Below are 13,266 nucleotides of genomic sequence, written 5' to 3'. Positions count from 1 at the left end.
CAGGGTCCCGGGTCCTTTTGTTTTGTTGTCTAGCAGGAAAGGAGATTTCTTAATGTGAACGGAGGTCCCATCCATTACCTTCTGATAACTCCCTTCCAGGCCTACCAGACCTGACCCGATCACCAGGCCTGGGACCACCTCCATTCTTCCTCAGCGACAGCAGCCCATTGGGAGGGGGGTGGGGGGGGTCCTACCAGAAAGGTACAGGGTAGAGGCCCCCCATCCATCTCTGTCCGGAGGCCGATTGATTGTGACTTGCTGTGTGTGAGGGGAGGGGGGGGCTGGCGGTTGGGGAGGGGGGGGGCGGTCCTGTTGAGTGATGGGGGGGCACCCCTTTGACTCCCAGCACATGGTGAGCAGAGGCAGGGGCTATGATGAGGGGTCAGGGGCAGCTGGTGGGGCTAACAGGGTGGATCAGGGGGTTGGGAAGGGAGAGTCGCCCCGGATCACAAGATAGGGGTTATTGGGACAAAGCCCCCTGACCAACCGCCTGAGTCTATCACCGAGCCCATCCATCACCAGCCCGCTTTGTGATATTAGCCTAGCGGCGGCTAATCGTTTCATCATCAGGAGATAGTAGGGGGTGACAGGGAGAAAACAGGCTAACAGGGAGTCGGTCCACACGGGGCAGTGGATGCCCGGAGGGCGCCTTTATGCCCGTGGGGCAGCTGTATGAGACCAGTACCGTGATAATGGACCTCTGCCCAGGGAAGCTGACCGTTAAAGCCTGACGCTGTGACTGTCACTGTGGGAGGCTAGTTGCTGGTCAGGTACTGTAGCTGTTGATAGAGTAAGGATGATTTCTGTTTGAGCAGTGGTTAATGGTTACACACGGTAGAGGCTAGGTGTTCTGAAGTGGACCGCTGCCTTGGATAGTCCTGATGTTGAGGTTTCGAAAAACATGTTTGATTTTGAAGAGCGGCGTGTTTTTCCTGAGGTTTGACACAATACGAAGGTCTGAGGGAGTCCGAATCCCGCTATGCATTATGGTGTGTGTGTGTGTGTGGGGGGGGGGGGTCGGTTGCATGGCTCTTTCCCATTCTAATCCTGGCATGAATATCAGATTTTTTAATCCCCCCCCCCAGAAAAAAGGTATTCAAAAATAAAAGTCTATTCATAAATCATACACTAACCAACTTCAACCAATAGAAAAATCTCTAAATCTCATAACAAAAGCATACTGCTGCAATCCCTCTCTCTCTCTCTCTCATGGTCTCTCTCAGTCTCCCGGTGTGTGGCTGGGATTGGACTTGAAGGAGGAGGCTACCCTAGGAAGGTTATTAAGCTCATTCTTGGCCTCGCTCCACTGGTCCGCTCTGGCAGCTTAGCCCCCTAATCAGCCTGAAAGTCCTCATTAGACCCAGGACTGGCCTTCTGGTCAGGACGCAAGGTTTGGGCCTGGGTCTGGTGCCGGTGTAGAGGGGTGGTACAGTAATCCACATGTCGGGGGACTATTCTAATGTAGACCCCGTCATGATTATTTCAGTATCCATGGAAACACATCGCAACAGCAATACCTGTACAACACAACATCTTGGTCCGATGAGTTCCATAAATGTAGTTTCATTAATCTATAATTGGGATATGATTGATTATTTTGTTTTTGTGTGTGTTGTTTTTCTGTATCAATGCCTGACAAATCCCAAACGCCTGTGGTGGTGAACAGGCAGCCAGCGATTGTGATGCTGATGTAAAAGCAGCATCAAAACAAGAGAGCTATACAGCAGGACCTCAGACCAGTCGCCTGGGTGTGTGTGTGGTGAGCAGCCCAGGTAATCCGATCTGTTATTGACAGAAAAGGGACAGGTGCTCCAGCTAACTCCCATCCATACAGGCATGTTAGACCCAGGTCATCCATTGGGGGACTCTTTCCGAGCTCTGACAGACTCCGCCTTCAAACCCCATCAGTTGCCATGATACCAAATTGCAGTAATGCTGGATGGCCTGAGATACAAGGGAAAGGAATGTTCCAGTGTTTCTTTTCTTAATGCTCCAAGTGGAACATATTGCTACTAACATATTGTTACTCGGTTCTCTGAAATACGACTGAAAGTAGTACATGATACGGCAATCTGTTTATTCTTTATATGGAATAAGATGAGTTTGTCTATCAACATGATAGAAAATATAAAATTCAGCGCACCAACATTCAAACATACAAACAATAAGCTTTTGAATACTCCGTTCTGATACCATATGACCATCTAATATGATTCCCATCCATCAAAATCCTGCCAACATTATAGGATGAATGCTGGGTGAGATGCTGTAAATCTGGATACTGTAAATCTGGACACTTGTTATTATCAAACCCACTCCCCTTTCTGTGTGTTATCTGCCCCAAACGGCCCCAGGTGCCAAATAAAGGTTTACAGGCAGGGACCAGACATCTGCTGCCTCCCGATTGGCTGATAGGGCAGCGATATGCTCACCTGTTATCCACACCCCAGCGCGTGGCAAACACTCCCAGTCCGACCTGTAGGAGAGCCCATCTGGTGCCGCTATTAAAACCACCTCTTTAACAATGACTTCTGGGAAAAGGAAAAGGTCAGATTGCGCCACACCGCCCAATAAAAACGGCCTATGCGTGACATTTAAGCTCCTAATACGAGGGCCAGCCCAGCGCAGGTTATATCCACACTCTCTGCCAGGGCAACCTAATAAAACACAGGCAATTTCAGAGAGTGTGGGGCTGCTTTTGTGTAAAGCAGTTCTTTTTAGTCACAGATATGATGTTTTTCTTCGTAGGGATGCGGCCATTGTTTAATCAAAAGCAGTTACGGGACGGGTTGCTTTCATATAAACGTAAGGTAGATAAATAGCCAATTGTCTTTGTTACAGGATGAGAATGTCATTCTATCCTTCTTCTGGAGTTGACCCATTGTGAATACTGTAGTTTCATAGCACGATAAACTTTTAGGGCTCAAGTTTTTTCATGGTTCATCTTTTCATCCACGGTGTGTGGTGGTTTTGTGGAGGAATAGTTTTAGTCCAGCGAATATGTAGCTCTTACAAAACAGTGCCCCCTTGTGTTCAACGTGTCTTCCCCTCTGACCATTATGGAAAGTGGAGATTCTCTGTCCACACTGACTTAGGACAGCGTCTGGCTCTCACCATCAGTCTCTCCTCTCCTCTCCTCTCCTCTCCTCTCCTCTCCTCTCCTCTCCTCTCCTCTCCTCTCCTCTCCTCTCCTCTCCTCTCCTCTCTACTTGCTCCCTCCCTGGCCTGCTTGTGCCAGTGCCTCAGTCAGCCTCAGTCAGACGCCCCTCTGAAGGAAAGTGGGTTTATGCAGCATGGAGTTTTTAGGTGATGTTTTTCTGGATGTGCCTCAGAAAGTTTTTTTATTTTTAGGAGGAGGAGGAGGAGGGGGGTAGGGGCATAGCTCTTTGGGTGTGTGTGTGTTGGTGGGGGGGGGGGGGCATAGCCTACAAAATTGGTGAATGATGTAAGATAGAGAAGATAGATTTGTATACTGGAGATGGGTGGGGTGGGGCTTTTACGTCAAGCCATGCTAAACTCTCTACAGCTGCTAGCACTAATGAATGTAATTACCACAGTAATTACATTACTTTATCTGAGGGAATGGACCAGGGGAAACAAGTGTTTGTGAGAGAGAGTGTGTGTGTGTGTGTGTGTGTACGTATGTATGTGTGCCTGCTTGTGAGTGCGTGGGTGTGTGCATGCTTACATTGTGTGTGTGTGTGTGTGTCTGTGTGTGTGCGTGTGTGTGTCCTGTCCTGTCCTGTCCTGTCCTGCACTGTCCTGTCCTCCACCCTGTCTAATGTCGTCTCCCTCAGTGTATAGGCACCATCACCCTAGACACATTCCTACCATGTGTAAACCATATACATGGCAAATAAGCAGATCTTGAATCTTGAGTCGTGTGTGTTCTCTGCTCACTTACCCTCTCTTGTGTACACGTGCTTGTGTGTGTCCCCCTCCGTGCCACCCTCTCCGTCTGCTCCCCTCCCCACTCCCTCGAATCTCAATATCTCTTCGTTAGCCCGCTATAATCCTATTTGGTCCTCATATCCGCCATATCAGATAGTAGTTTGCGCAGGGTAATTAACAGAGGAAGAGAAGCCTCCACACTCTGAGGAAATGTCTGGTGACATCACCCGGACATGGCAGCAGACGAGACGTTCACTGAGCTCTCCGGAGCAGAGGGAATACAGGCTCAGGTGGATGAAGGGATGAATGGAGCTTAAGGACAGGGGAGAGGGACACTGGCGTGACCTAGGAGAGAGAGAGAGAGAGAGAGAGAGAGAGGGAGAGAGAGAGAGAGAGAGAGAGAGAGAGAGGGAGAGAGAGAGAGGGAGAGAGAGAGAGAGGGAGAGAGAGAGAGAGAGAGAAGGAGAGAGAGAGAGAGAGAGAGAGAGAGAGAGAGAGAGGGAGGTATGGGGAGAAGGAGAGTCGATCTAGATTGGATGGACTGAGTCTCCCTGCAGATCTTTAATCTCTCATCATCATTGTCTGGGAGAGTGAGCGCGGTGGAAAGGTTCTCAGAGCTGCCAGCTGCCATTCAGACCCTGGATCCAGCTGGGAGGGGCGGCCTGAGCAGAGGATTACCAGGCACTCGGGCAGGGAGAGGTACACACACACACACACACACACACACACACACATAGACACATGTACGTGCATGTGCACACACACACACACACGCGCACACACACACACACACACACACACACACACACACACACACACACACACACACACACACACACACACAGTCAGATCTCAGACCCTCATCTCAATACGTCCAGCGAGCTGCTTACACCATGGCCACAGCGCCCTCCTGTGTTGCAAATTGGAACTACAGTTGTACCTTCACTGTCTTTTATTGCGCTGGCAGGGTAAAACTCTGACTTAATCTCTTCTACTGTGAATCTATCATTCATGTTAACATACTGTTGTTGGTGTTGTTGTTGATGATGTTATTATTATTATTAATATTAATATGTTGACATTAAGACCAGATACCACATAAATCAGCAAGATTACTTTATTCTTGAAGAGCCATGATAGCATTGTGATACAAACGTATTGATGCGTGGTATATGGTATATTGATATTGATAAAATATGTCATGCTCCAGGGCATATATGCTGCTCCAAAACACCTTTTGGTCAGACCACCCATTTCCTGTGCGTTCAACACTGTTTGTGTGTCATCGTCACAGACGCCTCCTCTCTGCCATCTTATCTCTCAGACAGAGGACGTTACCCCAGATAGTCCCCAGACTGGCCTTCATCACTTCCTTCCTCGGTGTCTTCATAGTACTCCTCGTCATCCTCCTGTCTGCCCTTCATCACTTTCACCACTGAGGGACAAGAGAGACCAACAGAAGAAAGAATAAGGGCATGTTATTCACACACTTCACATTCTAGCCTTGTGAGTTCATTAATGATGAATGAAAATATGTGAACATAGATAATACAGTGTATGATCGCTAAATCGCTTCGACATTGAGGTTTCTTTCATGACGTCCTTTCCAGAGTCCTGAAACTGACCCTGGCTGAGGACAGTGAGACGTGCAGACGCAGACGTCTGTCCAAGTGCATTGTGGGAGATGCAGTAGTAGACCCCCGAGTCGGAGGGGCGGAGACCCTGTATCTGTAGCCAGGTGGAGACGACGTAGCGCTCGGGTCCACCTCTAGCCTGGGAGGGGGAGAGGGAGGGAGTCTGGGCATAAGATCAGACACAAAGATGAACCGACATCAAGTATCGAACGCCGAAGGGAAATGTTTAGCTCATTCATCTGGAAGTAAATGGTAAATAGACTGCACTTATATAGAGCTTTTCCACTTTAGCGGCACTCAAAGCGCTTTACAATGGCCTCTCATTCACCCATTCACACACACACTCATACACCAATGGCAGTAGCTGCCATGCAAGGTGCTAACCTGCTCATTGGGAGCAATTTGGGGTTAGGTGTCTTGCTCAAGGACACTTCGACATGTGGACAGTCGGAGCTGGGATTCGAACCTAGCAACTGAGCTACAGCCGCCCCAGTAGGTAAAAAGTGTCGCACATTCTAGGTCCGTTTTCTCTTTAATAGATCATGTTTTGGCCTTCATGCCTCTTTCAAAATCAAAAATTAGTTTGATTTTGAAAAGGGCATGAAGGCCAAATCGTCATCTACTTTTTTCCTACTTCCAAATGTTCTTCCAGTGATCAGCACCTCACTACAACCTTTGGTGTCCATTACGTTTTCTACATAGTTCGTTCATCGAACACACGGATAAATAGTGAGCTGATCCACGTATGACATCATCAGACCTGGACAGAGATGTGAGGGTCGTCCCCCGGCAGGAAGTTGTCACTGCCCTTCTTCCTCCAGCTCAGGCTGGGCAGAGGGTAGGAGGAGACCTCACAGCCGAACACAATGTCATTTCCTGTGTAGTTGGACAGGTCTCTGGGTGCTCTGGAGATACGGGGGGCTGAGGGAAGACCATATTCACCCCCCCCCCCCCAAAAAAGCATGAATTAAAAGATTGGCAATCAGAAACGGGCCTCTATATCCCCCTATAAGCCGGCGCTTGCATACAGTAGGAGGGCTACAGATCATTCAGATGTTATATAATTTTCTGGATTGACAGTAAATATATCTACAGTATATTCACCAGAGTAACACGGTCCTTGCCCAGTGAGCCTTAACGTGGCGTTGCTCCTGCTGGCTGCCTCTCTCAGCTGACACAGGTTGGGGTAGGTTTGTCCGTCCGAGCCACAAACGGGCTCCTGAGACCGACACACGCACCTAGGCTCGGGGTCCTCACTCGCCCGGCCCCTCTGGCCCCTCCTCCTCCTCCGGCGGCGGCACGCCAGCCCCTCCCCACAGCGCCCGTAGAAGTCCTGCGCCCCGTCTGGGTCACACGGCTGGCCCTCCGCGTTGGCGCACTGCTCGCAGCAGCCGCAGCCGTCCCGCACCCGCCCCGCCGGGCAGCCGGGGGGCGCCGGAGGGCAGCGGCGGCCCTTGCACTCCCCCTCGCCGCAGCCCTCGTCCCCCTCCTCCCAGAGACGCAGCCAGCCGCGGTGCTGAGGGGGGGCCCCCAGGGACGGAGCCACGCACGCCATCACGCACGCGCACACCCACAGCCCAGCTAGAGCCATGGCGTCACACACACACACACACACACAGTTACAAGTTGAACTTCAAAATTCAAAACGCCTCAGTCTATAAACTGGTCGTGTCTCTAAGCCCCAAACCCAGAACTCGGTTAAAGATCTTGTAGTTTCCAGAAAGCCTGTGGCTTATCCCTCGTTCCTCCCGGTGTCCTGCGTCACGTGTCCTCCTCAGAATACTAAATCTCTTATTCCGTTTTATCTCTTCTTGTTCCAAAAGCTCCCTCCTTTTATTGTTGACTTCCCTCAAATTTCTCCTCGAGCACCAAGTTGTTCTTCGTGTGCATTTTCTGAAAAAAGACGGGGCATGTGCGGAAATTTGAACCCCCAAAAGCTGGACTAGTCTCTTCTCTCCTCCCTCACAATGTCTCTGCCTTTCTTCATGTGCCAGTCTCCACGCAGGGCAGGACTGGCGCTAGGGGTTCAAAAATGGCACAACATAGAAAAGAATGTGTCTAACACACTTACAGGCACACTGCCCCTGTCTCTACTGCCTGCACAGTCCATGAAGTGCTTTCCACATACAGGTGACACAGCATAGTTAACATAGAGGAACCTAGATTACTATAGTAAGTCAATATAGACATTTCTCTCTATCTCTTTATAAATCTCTCTCTGTCAGTCTCTTGGAGGCACTGTCTATTAAGCCGGTGCGAAATTCCGAGGTCTGGCAACACTTGTGTCCCCTGGGTGAATCTGACTGCACACTGATGCACGTGAGAATAGCACATAGAATGTAATACAATAACTCTCCTTTGTGCTGAGCAGCAGATGTTTTCTTCCTATTTGGTAAATCTAATTATTTCGAACACAAAGAAACGTTTATTTCTATTCTCGTGGGGTTCATGCTTTTCACAGTAATTGTGGCATTACCATGGATTAAGTATGGCATTTTGACAAACTTAAAATATTACAGAGAACAAACAACCATGGATTGACTGTGGTAAGTGTGTGTGTGTGTGTGTGCGCGTGCGTGCGTGCGTGTGTGTGTGCGTGTGTGAGGGCTGCAACAACACCTTGATCTTCTCCACAAATTCTCCAAAACCTGGGCCTTGACTGTGAACCTAACCAAGACAAAATGATATTCCACAAAAGACCCAGTCTCCAGCACAACAAATATACCTTCTAGATATGATTGCACTAGAACATAAACTAACTATACCTACATTGCACTGTAACTTTAATTCCTGTACTCTATTTGTCCTGCTTTTTGTTTTAAATGTCTATAATGTCTTGCATTTTGTTTTAATGCTTTTAATGTCTCATGTAAAGCACCTTGAATTGCCCTGTGGTTGAAATGTGCTATATAAATAAACTTGCCTTGCCTTGCCTTACATCGGCCTAAGCATCAGAACCACAGGTAGCTTCAACAAAGCAGTGAACAATCTGAGAGGCTCAAAATATTAGACTCCGTTATAGAACCTATTTCCCTTTATGGTTGTGAGATATGGGGCTACTTGCCAACTAAGATTTTATCTTTTCCAGACCCTTCAAAAATGCGAAGGGTCTGGAAACTTACAGTTGCTTTCCGATTCCCAAGGGGCGTTACCAACGGGTGTAGATCAAAAAGCCTCTGGACACAATTGGATAGACCTACAACCAATCAGCTAAAATGCCTCGACGGCGCTCCTCTGTTCCGTCATCTTATTAAACCCGCCCCATGTTAGATAAACGGTTGTGATTGGCACGAACACATTTCTGATTGAGCGGATTCCGTTAGAACGGTTGGATGTCCAGACTGATCTACGGAGTGAAATCGAATGTGAGCTCGCAAGATCAGGCTGGTGACGCCAGGCTACCAAATTGCATATAGAGTTCCTCAAATCCATTCTCCACATCCAACCAAACAATGCATACAGAGCAGAACTAAGACAATACCCACTAATTATCAAAAGAGAGCATTTACATGTTATAATCACCGAAGGGAAAGTGACCCGGACACGCTCCATAACAAAGCCCTCACCTACAGAGAGACTAGAGAGATGGTTCTAGAACAAGCAAAGCCACCAGACACAACCCCCACTAGACTAAACCAAATTATTTAAAAAACGAAAAACAAAACTATCTGACAGATTGGAACGAAAAACCAGATCAAATTGGAATGCTATTTGGCCTTAAACAGAGAACACACAGCGGCAGGCAGACCTGTCTCCATAGAGACGGACTGTGCGCCCACTGCACACAAAAGAGGTGGAAACTGAGCTGCACTTATACTGTACCAGCCAACTGCACCAAGACATCAGAAATATATACTCCCCACAAATTACAAACACCCGAAAAGATTTGAAAACATGACTAATGACAAAAAAAAACTGCCATATCGGAAAGCTGAAAGAGTCTATACAAATAAAGTTTTATTATTATTATCTGCTGGGTGATATACAGCAACGTGCGGAGCAACAGCAGCAAGATTTGTCAGCAGTTGTGAAAGGAAAAGAACGTCCAATGGAATACAGTAAACACTGCCAATCTGTATCCCTGCGATATCTCAACCACTGATCTCTGTACATAGACAGACTCAAGAGAACAGACATCCTTTAAATACATTTGTTTGTTTGTTCTGTGTTTGCAGTGTTTACACAGTGACAGTCCACACTTATTGAACCAGAATCGGAATCTGATTTATTGCCATTGTAGTTTTAGCTCTATTGACTGCCTTATGAAGTGTATTATGGATATGTACTGTAGGGATGTCACATAATTTCATCCAGCTAAACCAAGACAAAACAGAGGTACTAATCATTTGTGAAAAGCTGAAAGAGAGAAACTATCTGCACATTTTAAAACACGGGCACTTGACACCAAATGCCAGGCTAGAAACCTAGGTGTCATACTTGACACAGAATTTCGAAACCCACATCAAGAATATTGCCAAGACATCCTTTTATCACTTAAGAAACATTGCCAAGGTGCAACCGTTTCTCTCACAGGCTGACACTGAAAGACTAAAGCAGGCTGGACCTCTGCAATGCTCTACTGTCTGGCCTACCAAAGAAAGCAATCTCTAAACTACAAATGATACAGAATGCTGCAGCACGAGTCCTCACTAAGACTAGACAGAGGACATACACACCAGTCTTAAAATCACTACACTGATTACCTGTCAGTTTTAGAATAGTCTTCAAAATTCTTTTATTAGTCTAAATCTCTCCACAGTCGCGCACCTGAATACATTTCAGACATGCTTGTCAGGTACATGCCCAACAAACCCCTCAGGTCCTCAGGTACTGAACTCCTAACAGTTCCAAAAGCCAGGACCAAGAGACACGGAGAGGCAGCTTTTAGTTTCTATGCCCCCAACCTCTGGAACACCTTGCCAGAGAACTTAAGAAGGGCTGAAACTGGACATTTTTAAGCAAGATCTTAAGACATATCTATTCAGTCTCGCCTACAATCACTAGCCAGGCCCTAGAGACACGGAGAGGCAGCCTCCAGCCTGCTAGTGAATCCTTTGTATACATCGCTGTATATCCTTTTATGCACCGTGTGTATATAGAGATGTATATATAGATGTTTGTTGCTCAGCGACTGGCCTGGTCCGGTGAAAATGTGTGTTGCTTATGTGGCTCTGCGTTCTACTAACCCTGTTCTGCCTCCCCTCTCCCTAGTGCCTCTCCCCCCTACGTTCTAACCAGGTCCTGCAGAGGCCCCTCTGTCACCTGCAGACCACCCTGGGTCTGGTAGAAATCCCAGTGATTGCTGTAGAGGTCCAGTACAGCTACTAACCCTGTCTTCCTCTCTCCTCCCTAGTGTCTCTCCGTCTTGTACTACACCCAGTTCTCGGAAATCACCCCCCCCCCCCTTTCCTGGTCAAGGTCCTCCTAATGGCTCCCGGAAAGGCCCCCTGCCACCCTCGTGTCCAGCTCCATCCCACTATGTGTCCCCAAGTCACCCCCCCCTCCCTTTTTATTCTTGGCTCTCTGCTTAGTGGCTTTACCTAGTTTACTCTACATTCTTTAGCAGCCTGTCTGCTAAGTGCTTATTGTGCCTTATATGATACATAAATAAATACATAAATATATTATTATGGACTATGGGGATAGCTAACGCATAATGGCCTAGGCAACATCTCTAACTATTTATCTACTCTACTGATAGTCACATCTCTCCTATGAAGTATTTAACCCCTGTTTAGTGCTCTGTAAATGTTCTTAGCCAATAGACTTTTAAACATTTTCCAGGAGCTTGACTGATCGTCTCATAGAGGTCAGGGAAGAATTTTTACAGCTCACTTTTTTGGGCCTTGGGTGAACATTTTGTTGCCTCTGTGTATGTAAAGGGCTATACAAATAAAGTTTGATTTGATTTTCAACATACTAGGAATTTGCTTTCGGGCACGATGCATAACATGGAGACAATATTGGACAGGGTGCAGGGATGAGACTGGACAGTGCAAAGGACAGTTCAAGGATATATCTATATCTATATTGTTAAAACTGCAATGTCCACATTTTTACTTTATCTTTACTCAGCTCTGTTTACACATATCCTAGTATATTTAACTGTACTTAATTTTTTGCTTTGGCAATGTAAATGTATGTTTCTCATGCCAATAAAGCTTTTTGAATTGAGATTGAGAGAAAAGAGAGAGAGAGAGAGAGCGCTCTTTGTATTTCAGATCAGGAAAGATTCAAGGCCTACTTCAAGAAACCTCCCGTTTCAATGAATGTGGGCATAGATACACATCTGGCTTCAAACTCACTGTACCTACAATGCATGCACTGTATGATGTCAGAGGCGTGGCTGTGAACGAGTGGTCTCTGACGTTAGTAGGCTAGTCCATGGCAGGCTTCCTCGTTTGACATCGTCCACGTATCAGTACCGTGAAGTTAGCGTCAACGGTCTGCAGGATGAAAATACGGTGCTATGAAAATAAAAGTCCTCTTTGGCAACTATAAATATATATAGCTAGGCTATGTATCATTTTTGTCGCATTGAATCTAACTTTATTCTTAATATAAATTTAGTATTTATATTAAATAACCAATAGTGTCAGTTAAACGGGGTAGTGGTTGAGTGCAGTGTCTGCACTGCTAAATCCTGGCTTTTAATTTGAAAAGCACGAGCGCAACAGGATGTAAGGTCTCAATGTTCTGACTTCACGGAGCTCCACGTCCTACTGTACAGGACAGGAAGCAGGAATGTAATGTAGTCCACCAAACAGACACACTCTTTGATTGCTTTCATTCCTGACTGTCAGCTTTACCGTGGCGACATCCAGCATTTGTCGGGTGATTTCCCGGTCGTGAAGGTATTTCTTCATTGTAGCTAAAGAACGTTCAGGTAAGAATTGTGTCAGTTAATTCATAGTAATTGATATAGCCTAGGACACTTGACAGCCATTCATTCAGTAGGCTATTGCAGTCTACTCTAGAAGCCATTTAACTGATTAATTGAGTATACGCTAATTGAGCAGAGGGAATAGGAATTCGACTAGGATTTATTTGTTTTACAATGGTTAGGCTACAGCAGAGGACGGATGTTCTACCAAGTGTCCTTATGATCATGTTGCTTGATATCCTGTCAATCACACTCTGGCAATGGAATGCCTTTTGAATTGGATACAAGGTGGGGATATGCATTTTTACTCTGTGCCAAAAAAGTCAGCTGAGTGTAAAATGTTGGCACTAACATTTCCAGGAAGTGAGCACAATTGGCTGTAATTTCAAGGACAGTAGGCTATAATTGCTTCGTGGACAATATAATATTGCTGTGATGGAGGATTTAGTTATTCAGTAACTGCATTCTTGATTCTGCATTCTGCATTCTTGACGATGAACACTGTGTCTGGGAGTCCTGGTGTAGCCTAGGGTGACACCTTATCTTTCTCCATACAATAGTCATGTTGGCTAGAATCCTGCTTGTATCCTGGTGGCCTTAGGCAGACAGGTGCACGGCAACACAAAATGGTGACGTGGGACAGCGGGTGTGGTTAAGGCAGAGTGGGTGATAGTTCAGGCACCTTTTGATGTTTTGTCTGGCCAGACAAGTCTTCCAGATTTCCAAGTTGAATCTCAGAAAATATTTAACCTGGGCTGCCCTGACACACTCACCACTCATGAAAGGTTCAGCTTCAATTGCAGGTGAGGCTTACATTAGAAAACAGAGATGATACACAGAAAGCACTAATGGGAGTGA

The 13,266-nt window shown here is 46.7% G+C and overlaps 2 protein-coding genes across 2 annotated transcripts in view; one reads left to right on the top strand and one right to left on the bottom strand.

Annotated features, from left to right (window-relative positions):
* Positions 1-5,225: 5,225 nt before the first annotated feature.
* LOC311309210 (kazal-type serine protease inhibitor domain-containing protein 1-like) lies at positions 5,226-7,116 on the bottom strand (the record flags this gene model as incomplete). Its single annotated transcript, XM_084438390.1, has 4 exons — positions 5,226-5,326; positions 5,517-5,688; positions 6,286-6,446; positions 6,630-7,116. The coding sequence occupies 4 exons, from the start codon at positions 7,114-7,116 to the stop codon at positions 5,226-5,228; spliced, it is 921 nt and encodes a 306-aa protein (XP_084294516.1).
* Positions 7,117-12,273: 5,157 nt separating this feature from the next.
* The window catches only part of gale (UDP-galactose-4-epimerase), a 5,185-nt gene continuing 4,192 nt past the window's right edge, over positions 12,274-13,266 (top strand). Inside the window, exon 1 of the mRNA XM_084437744.1 lies at positions 12,274-12,411. The gene's annotated coding sequence lies outside the window, so the exon portion shown is untranslated. The remainder of the gene's footprint in view (positions 12,412-13,266) is intronic.

Source organism: Borostomias antarcticus, assembly GCF_949987555.1.
Source record: "Borostomias antarcticus genome assembly, chromosome: 5".
NCBI lineage: Eukaryota > Metazoa > Chordata > Actinopteri > Stomiiformes > Stomiidae > Borostomias > Borostomias antarcticus.
The sequence above is the reverse complement of the archived record's forward strand: the minus strand, read 5'-3'. Positions and strand labels throughout refer to the sequence as shown.